This window comes from Ipomoea nil, unplaced genomic scaffold, assembly GCF_001879475.1.
Source record: "Ipomoea nil cultivar Tokyo-kokei standard unplaced genomic scaffold, Asagao_1.1 scaffold1421, whole genome shotgun sequence".
In the NCBI taxonomy this organism is placed as follows: domain Eukaryota; kingdom Viridiplantae; phylum Streptophyta; class Magnoliopsida; order Solanales; family Convolvulaceae; genus Ipomoea; species Ipomoea nil.
This window is the reverse complement of record NW_017617849.1, coordinates 4,563,776-4,582,500: the sequence shown is the minus strand read 5'-3', so window position 1 is coordinate 4,582,500 and position 18,725 is coordinate 4,563,776. Positions and strand designations below refer to the sequence as shown.

Sequence of the window (18,725 nt, the reverse complement as noted above, 5' to 3'; positions counted from 1 at the left end):
GGGAATTTAAATTCCAATGTTTGGTTGACAAGAATAGAATTACCGAGAATTTCAATTCCAATGTTTGGTATACATGGGAATTGAAAGGGAATAAGTAGTATAATGTCCAAAATATCCATTGTTGTTGTCAAGCATTAATTTTAAGTTAAAAGATGGAGGAGTAATTTTGACTCATCACTATCTTTTTTTCTTCTTAAAATCTCAGGAATTAAAATATCGAGGGGGGGGGGGGGGGAATGGGATTTTAATTCCATAAAAATGGGGGAATTGCAATTTCTTTCAACCAAACAAGGGAATTTTGTGGCCTTTGGAAATATGTGAGAATTAAGTGGGAAGATAATTTAAAATCTCCAACCAAACACCCTGTAAGAGTCAAAATAGTCATTAAACTGTACACAAAATTAAAATTAGACCATCAAATTAAAAAATTTAAAAATTTAAAAATTTAAAAACTTAAAAATTTAAAAATTAAAAATAAAAGCAATTGACTATCTTAACAAGCCACCATTTTGTAATTGGACCAAAATATACAAACTAACAATCAACCGGGAGGACCAGTAACTTTTGGTCTAATTGCACAAATTTGAGTGATTAAGTTAATTGTATTTCTTGAATTAGATGATCTAATTACATTTTTGTGTGTAATTGAATGACTTATTTGACTTTTATTTCTATAATTAAATTTTGGATTTTCAGGGGAAAAAATATGAGAACAATGGTTGCTCCATCGTTTCACTTAACCAAAAAGAAAAAAAAAAGTATTATCCAAAGTGGAACCACAAGATAAAAGTTAAAAATAAATTGTATTTGGATATAAACACAAAACATAGCTTTCAACGCTGCAAATTTGGAAGAGACATGATGAACAGAGCTGGGTCCTCCCTCCATCAGCCCAGAAAGAGCACAAAATTATATTGTGTGTACATTGCACATTAACATTCTATTCACAGAGTTATCCCAAAAATTAAACCCTGGATTTCTTTGTCTAATTGTCTTAACAACAACAACAAAAACCAAGAAACTTATCCTTAATACGATAAAAAGAAAATTATAGATTGGAGTCAGAAGTCACAACTGAATATTGCATTAATATATTGTACATTAATATTCATATGTTAGTATATATTAATATACATTTAAGTATCTTGATTGAGTCTATCGTATTTGGTCTTCCTAATACAGTTTACATCTAATATACAGTAACTATATATTTCATTTGAGGTGATTTTACACAATACTAATTATAATTAATTAATTTAACTGTTATGGAGTGATTGGTCAACAAGAATATAATTGTTTTGGAATTGAAATTCCTAGAATTTGAGGAAAACTTTAATGTTATTTGGTTTATGGGAAAATGGGTTTCATGGAATTTGAATTCCACAAATTGGAGGAAAATATCTTTGGTATTTTATTTTTTAATTTTATGGGGAAGAAATGTTAATTAATGAGACAAAATTACTATTGTGCATATTTGTTAATTATTATTGTGTGGGATTATGTTAGTCTTTGTACATATTATTCATTGAATCAATGTTTAAATAAAATAACTAATAAAATTAATATTTTCAGTAAAATTTAAATTATGTATTCTTCAAAATTATTTTACCCGATCTAAACAATTGTGAGTTTTGATTGATGTGGATTTTATGTAGACTAATTTATGGTCTATTCAATCAAAAATTTTAACACTTTAAATAATTGAGTTTTATGGAATATTTTTAACACTTTTCGCAGAACAATAAGGTTGAAACATATTTATCGCAACATTCTGTGTTGTGAAAAAAAAAAAAAAATCACGAAATTCCGTAGAGAAAAGCGATCATCGGCCCAGGAAGAATTGAAGAGAGTGTATTCGCGTGGAGTAAACGTACTTCAGAAGTTTAAATACTCTCTCTTTCTCTCTCTCTCTCGCATTCTCTTTCTTCTCTCATAGATTGCGCAAAATTCGCGGTGTCATTTTCCCGGAAAAACTCAGACGACACGGTTGAGCTTCCATTGTATTCGAAGACAAGTCTTTCATTTTTCTCCAGCTTGAGTTATCTTCAAGGGAAAATTTGGGTTTCACTGTGCGGCCTTCTGACTTGTGGGTTCAGTTCAGATAATCTTGCCGGAATATTGGGTTTCCGATCGCCGGGATGTCGTTTCAACTCACTGACTAGAGAGCGACGCTAGGGATTACTCTTTTTTTTTTTTTTAATTTGTTTCTTTTTAAACTTAAAGCGAAGAGTTGCGGTTTTTGGTAAATAGTTTTCCAATATATATTTAATATATATATATTACCAAAAAAAAAAAAAAAAAAACTAGCTTCTTCTCATTTTCTCTCGTCGTCATGTATATAGACTGATAGAATCCCGTAATTTTCTCGTTCACTTTCTCTTCCTTGGCCAATAATTTTTTTTTCCTAATTTTTCCTCGCCCGTTTTTGAGGTCCTCTTCTTCGTGTCCTCTGTTCTTTCTTTTGGTTTCCTCTGTTTTGCAGAGCTTGAAGAGAGAGAAATTGCGTCTCTCTCTCTCTCTCTCGCTCGCTCTTTCTCTCTCATATTCTGCGCCTTTCTTCTTTGTAATTATCGCGTGTGGTTTCTCGCTCAAGATTCATGGCAGTGGACAGGGGCTCAATGGAATCAAACCTCGGCAGCTTTCTGGATTGCACCACCCCCGCAGTTTCTTCTCAGTTTTTAGCCAAGGTTTGGTTTCTATCTCAAACTACCCCACCTCTAAATGGAAATCCAAAATGCCCAATTAATTATTTTTTTTTTTAAATTCTGGGATTTCATGTTTGAACATGTGTTTCAATTGTCATATGTCTTATGTTTGAATATGATTGGTTTGCAGGGTGAGATTAGGAACTTTAATAGGCTTTGGCTTCCATGGGACAGAGAGAGGGTTGAATACTTTACATTGGCTGATCTTTGGAGTTGTTATGATGAATGGAGTGTTTATGGTGCTGGGGTTCCTATCAGATTGAACAATCATGAAACTTTAGTTCAGTATTTTGTGCCTTACCTCTCTGCAATTCAAATATTTACCAGCACTTCCTCTGTAAATTGTCTAAGGTAAATACTTCCCTTCCTTATAATTTCCATTTCTGTGTCTAGTTTTCTACGTTTTCTTGTTGTTTGATGAAAGGTCTGAGTATAAACGTATATCACCAGAACACCCCCATTTGAGTAGGTCAAAACAGATTATTCAGCTTTGTGCTAGATGTGATGGTTAGAAATGGTTCATTTCTTAGTGAGAGAATTGTGATCAGTTCAGTTTTTCCAAAGAGGGATTTTGGATTTGGCTGATTCTGTATGTATTTTATCATAGGGACGAGAGTGATTCTGCCTGTGAGACGAGGGATTCGTTTAGTGATTCGTTCAGTGATGAAAGCGAGAGTGAAAAGCTCTCTAGATGGGATGGTTGTTCCTCTGAAGATGGTTTGTATGAGCAGGATGGCCTCTGGCAATTGAATGATAGATTGGGCTACCTTTACTTCCAGTATTTCGAGCAATCTGGTCCCTATGGAAGAGTTCCTCTCATGGATAAGGTATGCCTTTCCCGGTTTTGTATTGATTGTATTACATTTTAAAGCTGATTTCTTTTTTGGCTTTCGTATTGTTATCTGCTTTCCCCTTTTATTCAAGTCTGTGATTTATGCGGTTATGTGTAGTTTTCTTAAGATGTGCAAAGCAAGAATGGGAATTCCAGAATAGTGTACTAATCGTGCAATTTCATAGTAATCTAATATCATAAGCTAGTGATAAAGATTTGCAAGATGAATTATAAAATACTTATTCTACTATATTTGGTTTCAACTCTATAATTAACTTGTCTGGTATGCTCTCTTCTAGCTAGCTTTTGAGACTCCCTCTTTGAATCCTGCTTTTTTTTTTCCGTATCTTTTTGGAGGGGGGTGGGGAGGTTGGGGCGGTGTGGGGAATTCCATAAATGATAAAAAGTCATCATTCTTGTGCTTGATGGGATTTCTTTTAATGCTCATAGGCATATTTGATGTTTTATATGTTTTCTTAGCTAAGGGACGGCACTATATGAGGCATGATATTCTTATCCATACCGTGTTATTTTGTTGTTTTTAGGTCAATCTCACAATTTTTTTTTGTTTTTGTTTTTGTTTTCAGATTAGTAGCTTAGCCCAACGGTACCCTGGATTAATGTCACTAAGAAGTGTAGATCTTTCTCCTGCTAGTTGGATGGCAGTTGCTTGGTATGTTATCTTTCTTTCTTTTGTTCTTTCTCTGAGGCATAAAACAGAGATATCTGTTAGATGGAGATGATTTGTGTAACGAAAAGTGGTGTTAATTAAAAGAAATTGGTTAAAGGGAATAAATTAAAGGCAAGATTGTGTGACATAACTTTATTGATGTGAAAAATATTCAGGTACCCTATATATCACATTCCCATGGGAAGAACCATTAAGGACTTGTCCACCTGCTTTCTTACGTTCCACACCCTTTCCTCTTCTTTTCAAGGTATTATTCATTTTTGAGAATTGGCTATTTATTCACCTTTGCTTATATTCCTTGGGCCTTCATTTTCAAAAATATTATTCTTGTGTAAACTGTTGAAAAAATCCAGATATGGACGTCGAAGATGACTTGGGGAATGGCATTAAAAAGTCGAAGGCACAAGGTGCCATCTCTCTCCCACCGTTTGGCCTAGCATCTTATAAGATGCAAGGGGATGTTTGGGTCTCCGACAAGAGTGGTAGGGACCAAGAGAGGATGGTGTCACTATTGAGCGTAGCAGATTCGTGGCTAAAGCAATTGGGGGTCCAACACCATGATTTTAACTACTTCATGGGCATGCGCCATGGCTGAGGACAAAGCTGCAGGCCAGGCAAGACGAACTGACTGACTTTTTAGAAGCCTCGTTTCGGCTTTTCCCTTTTTGGTTTTGTTTTTGCTTGAAAGTAGTACATATGGCCATCGTCGTTGGGGTTAGGTTTTTACTGCAGGCGATCTTTTTTTTTTTTTCTTCTTTTTTTTTTTTCTTCTTTTTTTTTTTTTTTTTGGTTCTTCTGTTACTGTATTCGCAAGCTAAGCTAAGCTTACTGTTTATCAAACTTAGGGTTTAAGGTCTGGGAATGTTGTGTATATAGGGATGAAGACTTATGTAATATGTTTGAGATGGACAGAGAGAGGCAATTTGGCCATGACTTTGATGTTGTAGTGGTGCACTGAGATTGTGACAATGACAACTTTTGTAATTGAGCCCCCCCAGCATTAATTCACCCCAAATGCTTGCACTGCACGCTTTTGCAACCAACTTCTCTGTTTCTCTTCCTTTAAGCTTCCCTTTTTTCCATTTCCATCTCTATCTTGTTTTAGGTAAATTGGTTTCATGTGTGGTGTTTGCAATTTTAGCATGATCACCTTTCCCCTGCCGTCAAACACGCCGTGTATCCTTTGCATGTTGCTAGCATGCACTATGCTTGAATTGGTGCGTGTGGCCCCTTGTAAAGTGCTGGTTTTGGGACCTTTCTTTACAAATTCGTCTATAAACAAAACCTTAAATTTGCAAGGTTTGTATATAAAAACTCATTTCCCTCTCTCACTCAGAGTCCTTACACCCCGACTGACAGGATAAATGGGTAAATCATAGTGTGACTGAACAACTCATTAGGTGGGGAGACTAACGGCTAGTGCCTTGACTACTAAGACTCAATCCTGTGTCCTTATTCACAATTTATTAGTATTCAAGAAGTACAATTAAGTTGGAGAATTTTAACCTTTAACTACAATTTAAAAAAGTTGAATGTAACATTTATTGTGATGCTCATAGTGTCATACATAGATGAAGAAGGGTGGGGCCCCTTCGTTTGACGAATGTTTAACGTACGTAGTCTTCTTCATTAAAGGGGCGCGTTTGGTTTCATGGTACGGCGTACAAAACTACAAATACACACTCCGTGTCCGGAGTTGTTATAAGAGTTAGGTGTAATTAATTAGTTTGGATAATTTACCTTTTTTTTTTTTTTTTTTTTTTTTTTATTTAATGAAAATCATTCACCATACAACATGATAGCATATCATTTGTATTTAACTAAGAAGTAAAAAAAAAAATAATAATAATGCGATTTGTTTGACTAATTCATGAGAATCTGTGAATAAAAAAATTCTATTACCCTGATGAAAGATTTTGGTGTCTGTAATTTTATTCAATTAAATTAATGCAATTACAAGAATTCCCATTTTCAGGGCTCTTTTAGTTATTACTTAATTGAGATTAGCGTCTAATATGCTAATCATCCTTAATTCGTGAACGATTGGTAGTTTCTTAACTTTAGCGTAACCTACTCGGTCAGAAACAAACACCATTAACCTAATCTTACATCATTTTGGTATTAATTAATGACTTGTCTAATTCCCAACTTTACCAACTTAGTACTTTGATTGCAACAACAAATATATTTATTATGTATTTTATAGTTATTGAACTTTTTAAAGGTGTATATTGACATTTGTGACTTTTATATAATGTATACGAATAGTTTGTACCAAATATTATGAGAACAAATGTTGACAATATTCAATACAACTGAAATAGTATATAAGATTGTACTCTGTATACAAAAAAATTGGTGTTAATTGATGTAGTAAAAAATCTATTGAGATTTATGTTTAATTGTCGTATTTGATATTTGAGTGTGTTTATGTGCCCATACGTGTATTAATTAATTAATTAAAAGATATTTTTTTTGAAAAGAATTTTTTTTATTAAATTAATAAAAGTCTACATCCAAAACATGAAAACTAGAAGAAAAAGAGACCCCAAAACAGTTTACACAATTAGACTTAGACAAAGTGTCCCTAGTTAATAGATGGGTAACTTTGTTCGCAAACCGTTTAATAAAAGATATAAAATGCATTGAATGAAGGGGAAGTGATAATGTTTGAATAGGGACATGTAACATGACACAAGTGATCTCAAAAGTGCAACCACTAACCATATTGGACCAGGGTAGGAAGACTTTCAGCTGCAAACAAACCCTAACACCGCCACACTACACCCACATGGGCATGCTATCCATTTCTTTCTTTTATGTTTCAGTCAAACTTTTGATTTACACAAAAAATTATAGTCGTTATCTGAAAGTGTAACTTTGATAAAATTCACATTATAACATTAACTGAAAAAATACAAGACAAAATCAAACTAAGTTACTCATATCTGACTAATTCATATTAAATCAAGAATGTTAATAAACAATTTTAATAGAATCAAACTTGAAAATTTGTGATTATTAAATGGACTGTTTGACCAAGTTAATTGGGTTGCCCCGTGTTTCAGTCATTTCAGTAAACCGTGGCTCGTGAAGATTGGTTGTATTCCACTTCATTTAATTTGCTTAGCTAATCCAGCTACAAACAACCATATGGATTTTGTAACCCACTTGGATATCAGATTAGGTTGACAATTGACTCAATACAACTTTTTTTTTTAAAAAAAAAATAAAAAATAAAAATATCTTTTCTGGGAAGGGGTGGCTGATGAACACAACCACCAAATCATCCAATAATACTATTAAATTCTTACCTAAAACATGAGATTTTATTTCATATGAAAAACCCGTGCATTGAATTAAGTACACACGTATTTGATACCTTAACTATAAATTTATTTACCACTTTAGACGTTTAATACTATTATGGGGTATAATTAGTTCACGAATACTCATTCTTAATATATGGTGCGAGTGTTAAATATTAAAATTCACTTTAAAAAATACATAAATATTTATTTGGTCATGAGACCGTCATCATCTTGATCATATATCTATTTTTAATTTTTGTTTATATAGAAAAAACACGTAGGGTGTAACAAATTATGACGGCATAGGCATGCATCGAGCGAGGTTGAATGTGAACGCATGGATTTTAGTTTGGCGATTGCGGCACCACTAAATGCCTATTGGCCACTGGACTTTAGCACTGACCATTAGTGAACACTGTGGCACATGGGAGTATTAGGTTGAGGTGTTTATTTATTTATTTTTAATCACTGCAATTTGTTTTAATTTACAACAATACAATAATAAAAGAAAAATACTTTTAGTAACTGAATTGTAGAATAATAATAAACTTGTTCTCATATTGTGGGTATAGTGTTATTACTTTTAATTGTTAATAAGTTGTTAGTGAAGTAATGTTTTTGTCCCTTTGTAAGAAGTAATATTAAAAATTGTTCGTATTTTTCAAATACTATTGACTAATAGTAACATTGATGCCCTAGGCCCTAGCTTCATACTGATAATATGCAGAAATTTAATGCGTTGACCGTCTCTGATCTGTAACCTGAAACAATCACCTTGCTAATGATCTGAGTCATAGATTGCATGCCATCGTTAGTTGAATGGGAAGGGATTACGTACAGGAAGCCATTTCGGAAGCATCGAATATAATCCTTTCCGTGCGTGGGCTTTCTTGAATGCGAAGCCATAGCCACCTTCTTTAGCTTAGGTGCGTTAGCCTGCATGGACTTAGCTTAATGGTTCAATAGATTATATTTGAGAGAAGAGATCAAAGTTTAAACGTCAACGCTAGTATAGATATTATACTCAAAGTAAGTAGATTTCTTGTGCGCATGGACATTTGGTCCTGTCTGATAAGCCATTGAGTCTGTGATTTACATTTTCAAGGTGCGTGGTTTGTGTACTTAAAGTCAGTGGTTTGTGATCAAGTGCTTTGTTTGTGTGCTTAAGATGCATACGTGGTTTGTGTACTTAAGGTGCACTATATGCTTAAGGTGCGTCAACTGCACAACCGCACGGAAAGCCTTCCCTGCACCTGAACCCTTCCCAATATATATTTATATGCATAAAATACAGTACAAAAACAACCAATAATATAAATATGGGACACATTTGTGTGAAATTGTCTCAGGAATCTTTATCTGTGAGATAAACCGGGTCAATATAAAAATGTAATACTAATTAGGAATGAAGTGTTTAATTTGTTACTTAGGAAAATGTAACTTATATGTGAGGGAGTGAATATTAGGAAGTGAAATCCATAGTCAATATAACTCACTCTTTTAGGGATAGAGTTCTACTACATGTATTCCAAATTCCATTCCTCATTTTTTACTCCATAATATGACAAACAAGAATATGATATTTTTATCATGTGATATCCCAAAAAAGGCATCTACATCAAAAATTTATGAGATAGATCAGAGTAGAAGTTGAGAGTAAGAAGTGAGAGTACGTATAATATTTACTCGCTATTACAATTGGACCAAACTTTTATGGGGAGATATGGTTGGGGTTGTGGACTAATGGTGGTGTGGTGTGCAGTAGTATAGAGAGAAAATTAAAGCAGACATGCCAAGAGATGAGATGAAGTTGGGTAGCACAAAAAGAATTGAACATAATAAATATTATTAAGATTAACATTCAAAGCTCAAAATCTGCAGACTCAACTTCATTCTTTCATACACTGCAGCATCAAATCCCCCAAATTTCACATTCACAATCCTCAAATAACAACTATCTTTCCTGCTGTTTTGTTGCTCATAATTACACCATCTCCAGATCGCATATCTTCAGATTCAATTTGTGAGACTCACTTCGCTTTTGTTTCTTTTTCACTTTCCCCTTCATGCAGAGACTTACATCAGGTTGAAGGCTGGTAAATCGGTTATCTTCCGTATGTCCTCTAGAGACAATTCTCTCTCCAATTGAATCCTCGTTATTTGCAAAACTTCCTGGGAAAATACACAAAAACTCTTAACCAAACACAGGTAGATTAGCTAATGACCCGACTCCTGTGTGGTATCAGAATCATGCTCCACCTACTCAACCACCGCCTTTCGGGGCTACACTCTATTTGTATATATATATTAATGAGAGAGAGAGAGAGAGTTACATTGAATTCCATATATGAAGCATGCATAGCCAGCCATTGTGCATCCAACAAAGCAAATGCTATACAATAAAGGACATCAAATGCCTCTTCATCATCTGCAGGTGCTTGTAATACAATTGTTTCAAAAACAGATCAATTCCTGCCCGCTGTTTACAAAATCAAACTAGTCTCGGGAGTAAACACTTACCTGCTAATAATTTAACAAAATTAATGCCCGGAAGACATCTCGGTTTTTCTGCAACAAAAAACACTAAGGGTAAAAATCCAAAATATATGAATGAGCATTGTCATAAGATCGATCATGTAGATACCTGAGCTTAAGTCCAGCATCTGAATCAACATAAACGAAACATTAATCCCAGCAACTGCAAAAGGGTACTCCCATGTTGCCCTGGTTCCAATTTGCTTGAAAAGTAGCCTATGGAAACAATCCTTCATTTTGAACTTCATACTATCAGTTTAAAGTTAAACACTCTGCAACTTAAGCTATCATATAAGACGATAGTTATCTTATGGAACACTCTTTGCTCCTCCCAACAGCTGTAAAAACCTTACCGGATAATTTCTTGCAAAGAACAGTAAATTCTCGAGTGAAAGAAAACCACAACCCCTGATATCCAGAAAATTTAATAAATAACGCTATTCATCTGAGGACTGCAGTTAATCATAGCTTTAGAAATGAATGCATAATCGTTGAATATGAATGCATTTCTAGTCACTTCTTTAACCGTATTTTGAATGAAAAACGTTCCAGGAACACAGAAACCGTATTTTGAAGTAATAATCACCTGGAAGAAAATTAAGGGGAGGGGGGATTAGGACTCAAAGAATTAGACATACCTGAAATCGGTTGCTGGGTTAGATCCTTGCCAACCCATATCCTTCCATTGCTCAGAGACTAGGCCATTAAGCTCAACATCTGGAAATGACAAATTCCACAAGGCTAGAAGCGCTTCCTGAAATGGGAATTTAATGAGCAGAAGCCCCCGAGTAAGTAAGAAAATAAATTGGAATGAGTTTTTGTGGTAATACTTGATGATCAGGCTGAGACTCATCAAAAGCTACTCCTAATCTTTCTTGTAGCTTCTGAAGACTTTCCTCCTGTGATGAATACAAAAGCTCTCTCTCAAGGCAAAGAAAGAAGAAGGCATATAACATAAGATATGAAAAAGAATGGCAATTTTGTATTTTGCATATATAATCCCATTCAACTATTCAAGAAGGCAATAATATTCTACCTCATCAGGAGTTAGAATATAGTCAAAAAATTTGTCACTTCCAAACCGTTTAATGCCCGAGCGGCTGAGAATTCCTCCTATCCATGCTCGTGGTCCAACCATAGCATTAGCTACAGCCAAAAAAAAAAAAAGAAGAAGAAGAAGAAGCTGAAAATGAGGGTGAAACTGTAACATTAAGTCATAAAGATTAAAGTAGGAGCTCCCTTAGAAAAATAAACAGCAGATTCCAAGTTCAAGTAGGCCATTTCTGTTTCAAGAGTGATTTATCAAATATACTCCAACTATTTTGAGCTGAAACTCATTGATAGATAAGTAGAAATTCCCAAATTTCTATAACCTATTTCTCTTTAAAGAGTGATTAAAGATCAAACACGCTCCAGTTATTACAAGCCACTCATAAAGAATCAGGCCTTACAAATTTACAATCCAACATTTTTTCCAAGAATCCTAAGGAAATAGTGCAATACCAAGACCCAAGAACTACTTGAAAATGTTAACGCAAGATAGTGTGACATCAAATAAGCAGAGATAACAATAAAAACAAAAGTAATATATTAATATACTTTGAAGTAATGATAATAATAGAGATATATGGGTAAGAGAACTATCCTAAAAGAGTATCAACAATATGCACTCACTAAAACACTGGGCTAACTGTGATATTACGTGAGCAGAATTATCCGACCACGCTGATTCTGCATCTTCCTTCCTTCTGTCCCAATAAAGTTCATCCTCATCAACCTGAATTCATTATACTCTGTTAGCAAAGTAGGCATGTGACTCTGATTTGGTTTGAATATGATTTTAAATTATTGTTATAAGTAGTTCAGATATGAGCTGCTAGAACTTCAGTGCTTCTAGTAAATTTCATAATTTTAAAGTTAGAAATCTGAAGTGGAAAATGGAAAAAAAAAAAACAATAAGCATCCAGCAAGAACCTCTGGACGAGTTAATGAATAAGTATAGGAATAGAAGAATGAATGCAAAAGAAGATTAATGAAATATTCAGCAATGATAGAAAAGTTGTAATCATTTTTAGCCAGAAGGGAGAAAGATACGAGAATGATCACGGTTAATCACTTTCCCTTGCAAGAAGATATGAACGAAAGGAAATTATATGTTTATACACAAAATCCTAAAACTTCAGAAGGAATTCAAATTCTTTATTCTTACACAATGTGCAACACCCACATCACCGTATATCTATTTCTAGAGCAGACAAAGGCAGGCAGCAGAATATGATTCAATCTGTCTTACGAAGAACGAATAGTGTGTAAAGCCAAAGCATTATCAGCTTCAGCAATGAGTATTGTCTTAAACTGACGTTAATCAACGTGGTTAAGCAAAGGGAGAAGTTGAGAAACATAAGAACACAAGTAGGAACAGCTTACTCTGTGGAGAAAGGCACAAGAGAGCATGCATTGCCTAAGCCTTAGCCTCATTAGAACAGGAAAATGTGAGGGATAGGATTTTCCCCGCGGTTCCAAACGCAGGGGGGGTAAAAGGTAAAGCCAACATGTTTGATGAAAAGTCACCCAAATGATTGCCCCACCCCATGCTTTGTTTCATACAATTCAACCTCTCATCATTCTCTCATCTCAATTACCTACAATTCAACCTCCCATCATTCCATACATCTATTTCTCTCTCCACACGCCCAACCAAAAAGGAACAATTTTTACTAAAATCCATATGGAATGGGAGATTGATAGCGTAATCCAAGGCCACTTTTTGCTGCACTTCATTCACAAAGAGGAAAAAAGATAACTTTTTTTTTTTTTTTTTTTTTTTTAATTTTGGAATTCCAATTCATGAGCTTGCATAAAACATGAAAAAGGAAAGAACATATGTGTTGTATCATCATCTTAACAAAACACCCAAAAAAAAGAAAAAAAAAAAAAGAAATCAGAAAGTGATATATGAAAAAGGAAAGAAAAGCAGAGCAGTACCTCTTATGGCATTCATGTCTAACAGGAGGAAATGGTGAGGGTTGGAAGAAGAAAGGAAATGCTGACGGTGGTGGAGGAAAGGGATGGGCAGGGCCCACAATGAGGAATTGTTGGGGCCAAAACCGGCGGAGGGAGAAGAGGTGCAGAAAACGGATGGCGGTGGTGGCGAGGGACATCCGAGCAGAGGGAATACAACGAAAGAGAAAAGGGAGTATGCATGCTGGGCACATACTGCCCTGCCTTTGAACACCATCCATGTTGCACAAAACGCGCGCTATTCCTACCATTCCCATTTCCGGACCTAAATACCAAAACCAGCCATCCACTTCTACCATATAATTCAATTTTGAGACAAGAATAAGGTATTCTAGGATACCACCATAACATTATTAAACTGTTACAAAATAGAGATTAATAATACTTTATTACCATTTAAAAAAATGATTATATCAAATATTGATGGATCTCAGCTATGCTTAGCTCCCAGGGTCACCCCATCCGGGATTGCTGAAAGTCAAGCACGCTCAATCACAGAATTCTATAGTAGCTGGTTGTCATATCCTACTTAATTAAAATCAATTGGACATCAAAGTTAACATTTTAAAAAATAAAAATAAATTTTAAACTAATTATTTTTTATTTGGAACCAAACCAGGTGATTCTAGACTGCCACTTTCCTATTTTATCAAATTGGAACCGGAACCATTTGGGCCATGGTTCAATTTTTACAGTGTACGGTTCAAACCGAATTAACCATGATCATCCTACTTGTTCAATTTGTTGGTGTGATAATCACAATATTTCAAATCTATGGATTATTTAGCTCTTAGGATTATTACCCCGTCACATATTACTTGAATTATATGAATTGGGTTGATAAATAAATAAATAAAACAAGTTGCAATAAGACATGCATCATCTATCCGATCCTTTAATTTGGCGTTTATATTATAAGAACATAAATTAAACTTGGTACACTAACGTAACATGGAAATACACATGCATGCAGTAGTTTAATTTATTGAAACTACGTACACCGTACCCAACCTAGCCGCTACGCCTACGTAATTAATTAGCTAGCTAGCTATATGTCACGTACAAAAAGTGACAGAAACCGCGATTAAGGAATGGGATAGGACTTGTTGTGGCACATGCATTTGTACGCCATGGGACAAGTCTCAGCTTCTTCCAGAGTGGAGCAGACGAAGCTAACCATCACTAGTCTACAAGGGTGGCACGATCCACATGCGTGAGAGCAGTCTGGCAATCTTGATCCCGCTATCGCTAGCGTATCTCCTCTTTTCTGCATCATCATCGTCGTCTCCCCTCCAACTTCCGCCGCCGATGACTCCTCGCCGCCGTGCCTCTCATCTGCATATATATATAAATTAAACCACAAATGTTCAACATCCACCAAAATCCTATCTTTGTCTATATAGATGCTCATGAACTGCTGCATGTCCATGCATCCATCATACACTGCTGGAAATTATGGAATTTCCGACTAACTGAAAGTGATCCGAAAGCCTTCTTTCGACCACTTTTTGGTATTCGAAAAAATTTTTGTTGCTATTTTCGACCACTTTTTGCTTTCGAGAGGTGATCGGAAATTCCATAATTTCAAGTGGTGATATTAAGTAAGAAAATTAAAGAAGTGGAGCCTATTGACCGAGTCAGCTGTGACTAACCTAAACTGGTCATTTGCTCATTGGGATTACAGGCTAAGTTTACCTAATTCACACCTCAGATAGTGGCTATAGGTTTCTCCAGACACTCAATAAATAAATAAAGAAGTCTATTGTAACTTACTTGGGTTGAACTTTCCGATAAGCCTAGCAGGCATGGCAAATGGGGAAAAAAGGAGAAGAATGATGATGAGAAGAGTAGCAGCGCAGCCCTTCATGGCAACTTGAGTTAATTATATATATATGGCAACTTGCGCTGTTAAGTTGTTGATCATAAACGGAAGCTATATATGGCGGAGGAAGCTAGCTAGCAGCACAACAATGGAAGAAATGCACGGATATATAAATATACGGAGTGTGTATATATATATATATATATATATATATGAATTGAAAGAGAAAAGTAGCTAGAGCAGATGAATTGACGCAGATCACAGGGAGGAAGAAGGTCACATGAAAGAGGGTGAGAAGGTGCAGACATCACAGGGGGAGTGAGCTCGAAGCTATGGTGATCATGCCATGTATTAGTATACCCTGCCCTCTTCACACACTTTACACAGTAAAATTTTGTGAGAGGATAATAAAATGCAGAAAACGGAAGAATTTACTGCGGACGATAAAGATGTAGAGCTTCTTTCCGTGATCGAGTTGGGAGAAAGCAGCCTAGCTAGGTAATTACATATATAGCTTTAAATGCCATTATATTGCCATCCAATATTTATATAATATATGCTACCTTTAGTTTGTGTGAGTCCAATAAATGTTTACCACCTTAGCTTTAACAAAGTCATATGTGTGTGTCTTCCCTGCCACGTGATGTATTTACGCATCTGCCCAATGTACATAACTCCCACTACTCATATATAAGTCTGGTTGATCCAACAATTAACTTGATAATCATAAGACATTAAGTTTAATTTGACGGAGACTAATTATAAGTAATTTAGACTAATTTACTTTCTTGGGTCGAAAGTACAAGTTTAAACTCATTACCGTTACTAAGTATTTAATATTCATTATTGTTTTGATTTCAATGTTTGAACTAAAAACACCTTAAATCTCATCAGTTTTTAAAGTTATCCAAAATGATAGATGGTCTCCCGATCAAGAAGTATAATTCCTGCTACGTAGATTAATAGTAACATGACACGTAAAGTAGACAATTCCTACAACAAACTAATTGAGTTGTTTCATGAAGATACATACGCTACGTAAAATTAACAGGAAAGCCAGAAATGAATAAATGCTTCAAAGGTGAAAATGAAATGAATAGAGGCCCATCCGGCCGCGCCGTACGTAGGACTGTAGGAGCAGCGGCTGTTGCGGAACCCTGAACGTCGTATACAAAGGTGGGTCCCCAGACAATTAAGCTAGCTGCGGGCAAATTATATCGTGCACCGCGGTGCATAATCGATTATGCACTACGCATTAAAACGATGTCGTTTTGTTTAATGAAAAGAAACTGCATCCGTTTTCCGCTGTTCCGCACCCTTCCGCAAAAAGTAACTATGTTATTCAGTTTCATTTTGCATACACTGCAGTTTTAGTTAAAAAAAACTACAGTTTCATTTCGATATAACTACAGTTTCATTCGATATTTATAGACTCAAATATGTTAAAATGTTATTTAATTTTATTTTATATACACTTTTATTAAACACAACTACATGATCATTTTGATATACTTACAGCTTCATTGTACAATATACACTCAAATATGTGAAATGTTATTCAGTTTAATTTTATATACACTGCAGTTTCATTTCACCACAACTACAGTATCATTTTGATATAACTGCAATTTCATTTGATAATATAAAAATAATACGTAAGACAATGTCGGTTTAGATATACTGTATTGTCAATTGGTAATTAACATACAAAAAATACGCGATACGTTAAAACTAACATACGGCGCGCCGTTTCATTACTTAAAAAAACGGCGTCGTTTTGGCCGCGGTGCATGTGCACCACGGTCCACGACATAACAACCGCGAAGCTAGCTGCGCGGTTGGACTTACCAAGTTACCCATTATATTATTGTCCATTGAATATGTATAGTAGTTCTTCTGTTGAAGTTCATGCATGAAAGCAAATAATGGTCATGCCCGCCTGGGGATATGAATGTAACCCACACCACATTAGAAAAAAAAAAATGAATTACTTATTGTGTCACATAAGATGATGATGATAAAGAATTTTTGGTCCTTATAGCATGATTTAGATGTGAGATTTGTAGGAAATGTTCATTAGTTTATGTCTAGACATTGAAATATTTATTGTATAGGCAATTATAATGAGCTTATCCGCCCGAACAAACTTAACAAAATTTGAGTCTTTTTAGATTAAGTCGACATTCATGATGTGATAATGGACGAGGCTGGAGTCTTCGATCATATTTTTTATTGAGTTGGTGTGGAGATGTTTAGAGAGAGAATCCTCTCCGGCCTTAAGATATAAACTGTTAATAAATTATGATTGAATAAACACAATATAGATAAGGAATCAGTGGAGATGTTTAGACAGAGAATTCCCCCTCCTCAAGATTACGTTTTTCTTCTTTTATAGATGGTTTTCTAGTTATTGGCTCAGTTTGGTAAAATATTGGCGTATAGGCCAATTTTAACTTATTTGATTACTATTAATTGTTTGATTTAGTTAAAATATCAATACAAGTGTTTGGCTAATTAACTTTTTGCAACTCCAAAATGCTAAAATTCAAAAAGCTATTCTAAACAACTTTTTCAATTAGCTTTTTCATAAAAGAAATTATACGAAACAGCTATCAACTAACAGCTAATTTACCAAACACTTTTCTACCGTTAACAGCCAACAAATATTTACCAAACAGGACCATTGTTGGATATATGGAATTATGGATGTAATTTAGTAGGATATAAAATCGGTAGCAGGGTAGAATAAATTAAACTGAAATGTTATAAATCTATAACTCCTTATAGTTTTCATGATGACTAATCTATCAATTGAGCATACAAAGTTGCATTACTCCAATGAGATTGTGCATCTTATTAATTCATATATCAATTCGAAAAAACATTATGATATCAAACCTTAGTTAATTTGCTCGTTTTTCATATCCGTATTAAAATAATCCACCATGCAGTTACCCATATTTAACGAACAATTCTCTGCCTAATTAGAAGCTTCAATTCAACTTTGACCACATAACCATTGACATTAATAACAAATTAAAGGAAATATGTATTTTTAGTCTACCGTTTGGTTCTAACCGTGTATGACCTCATGGATAGATCTAGCAGGTTTGATTTTTGGTGAGACCACTGGGTATGACCTCATGGATCGTCTGAAATGGTGTCAAAATACTTCTTTTATTTAAAGTAAAACTAAAGAGATTTATGCTATCTTATTCACATTTTATACGATTTGGCAGGTTGGATTATACTGTACTGTTCATTATATTGCATATAAGTGTAGACGGCAAACTTTTCTCCAGCCGCCATAAGTGGAAGGAAAGTTAAAGAAACAAGAAAATCCCAACCACAGTCAAACCTTAATTGTTTAGACAACATTCGAAACAAAACGACATGCATATATAAAGATTTCATTGTTCCCGGCCACATATATTGAGCAATGGAAACTCTAGTGAAAAGCAGCACGCCGTTACATTTCAGTCGGAGAGTTGATTCCTACGAGCCGTTGGATCAGATTGTAAGGGGAGATGAAGATGAATCTGGAAGAGGGAAAGAGAGCAGTGGTGATGATGATGATGATGGAAGTGGTAGCCGGAGATCGGTATCGGGAAAGATGAAGAGTCGCCGGCAAAGCCCCATCATCGCGTGGACTTCCTTGAGCTATCGGCGTGAACGGGCCAGGAAGCGGCTGATTTTCCTTCGAGGCTATAAGTTGCAGTCGTCGTCGGTGAGGTCGAGGACGGTTAGGTTGAGGAAAGTGGTGGTTAGAGTGATCAGAACGGCTCTGGTTAAGGTTGTGTCTTTCATG

The 18,725-nt window shown here is 35.1% G+C and overlaps 3 protein-coding genes across 6 annotated transcripts; 1 reads left to right on the top strand and 2 right to left on the bottom strand.

Annotated features, from left to right (window-relative positions):
* Positions 1 to 1,867: 1,867 nt before the first annotated feature.
* On the top strand, positions 1,868 to 5,236 carry LOC109188307. Its single transcript, XM_019338929.1, has 6 exons — positions 1,868 to 2,687; positions 2,836 to 3,056; positions 3,313 to 3,532; positions 4,125 to 4,210; positions 4,384 to 4,475; positions 4,582 to 5,236. Exons 1-6 carry the CDS (start codon positions 2,598 to 2,600, stop codon positions 4,821 to 4,823), a joined length of 951 nt encoding a protein of 316 aa, XP_019194474.1. The 5' UTR covers positions 1,868 to 2,597; the 3' UTR covers positions 4,824 to 5,236.
* Positions 5,237 to 9,349: 4,113 nt separating this feature from the next.
* Positions 9,350 to 13,379, bottom strand: LOC109188309 (ELMO domain-containing protein A). 4 transcript variants are annotated; one of them, XM_019338932.1, is made up of 10 exons: positions 13,060 to 13,379; positions 11,749 to 11,851; positions 11,111 to 11,220; positions 10,905 to 10,973; positions 10,713 to 10,828; positions 10,428 to 10,482; positions 10,184 to 10,304; positions 10,060 to 10,107; positions 9,873 to 9,976; positions 9,350 to 9,711 (listed from the first exon to the last, which is right to left on the bottom strand). In XM_019338932.1, the coding sequence occupies exons 3-10, from the start codon at positions 11,210 to 11,212 to the stop codon at positions 9,616 to 9,618; spliced, it is 711 nt and encodes a 236-aa protein (XP_019194477.1). In that variant the 5' UTR covers positions 11,213 to 11,220; positions 11,749 to 11,851; positions 13,060 to 13,379; the 3' UTR covers positions 9,350 to 9,615. The 4 variants fall into 4 exon arrangements, with proteins under 4 accessions (XP_019194477.1, XP_019194478.1, XP_019194475.1 ...); XM_019338933.1 differs by having other exon boundaries at positions 11,777 to 11,851; XM_019338930.1 differs by lacking the exon at positions 13,060 to 13,379 and adding an exon at positions 12,502 to 12,868.
* A 607-nt stretch (positions 13,380 to 13,986) lies between these two features.
* Positions 13,987 to 15,417, bottom strand: LOC109188311 (protein EPIDERMAL PATTERNING FACTOR 1). Its single transcript, XM_019338936.1, has 2 exons — positions 14,869 to 15,417; positions 13,987 to 14,430 (listed from the first exon to the last, which is right to left on the bottom strand). Exons 1-2 carry the CDS (start codon positions 14,960 to 14,962, stop codon positions 14,180 to 14,182), a joined length of 345 nt encoding a protein of 114 aa, XP_019194481.1. The 5' UTR covers positions 14,963 to 15,417; the 3' UTR covers positions 13,987 to 14,179.
* Positions 15,418 to 18,725: the final 3,308 nt, after the last annotated feature.

Coding starts and splice junctions, on each gene's coding strand:
- LOC109188307 (XM_019338929.1), top strand. CDS start 2,598: ATGGCAGTGGACAGGGGCTCAATGGAATCAAACCTCGGCAGCTTTCTG. Junction 3,057..3,312: donor TCCTCTGTAAATTGTCTAAG/GTAAATACTTCC, acceptor ATTTTATCATAG/GGACGAGAGTGATTCTGCCT. Junction 3,533..4,124: donor GAGTTCCTCTCATGGATAAG/GTATGCCTTTCC, acceptor TTTTGTTTTCAG/ATTAGTAGCTTAGCCCAACG.
- LOC109188309 (XM_019338930.1), bottom strand. CDS start 12,552: ATGAGGCTAAGGCTTAGGCAATGCATGCTCTCTTGTGCCTTTCTCCAC. Junction 11,221..11,748: donor ACAGTTAGCCCAGTGTTTTA/GTGAGTGCATAT, acceptor TTTTGGCTGTAG/CTAATGCTATGGTTGGACCA. Junction 10,483..10,712: donor AACCCAGCAACCGATTTCAG/GTATGTCTAATT, acceptor TCTGGATATCAG/GGGTTGTGGTTTTCTTTCAC.
- LOC109188311 (XM_019338936.1), bottom strand. CDS start 14,962: ATGAAGGGCTGCGCTGCTACTCTTCTCATCATCATTCTTCTCCTTTTT. Junction 14,431..14,868: donor TATCGGAAAGTTCAACCCAA/GTAAGTTACAAT, acceptor ATATATATGCAG/ATGAGAGGCACGGCGGCGAG.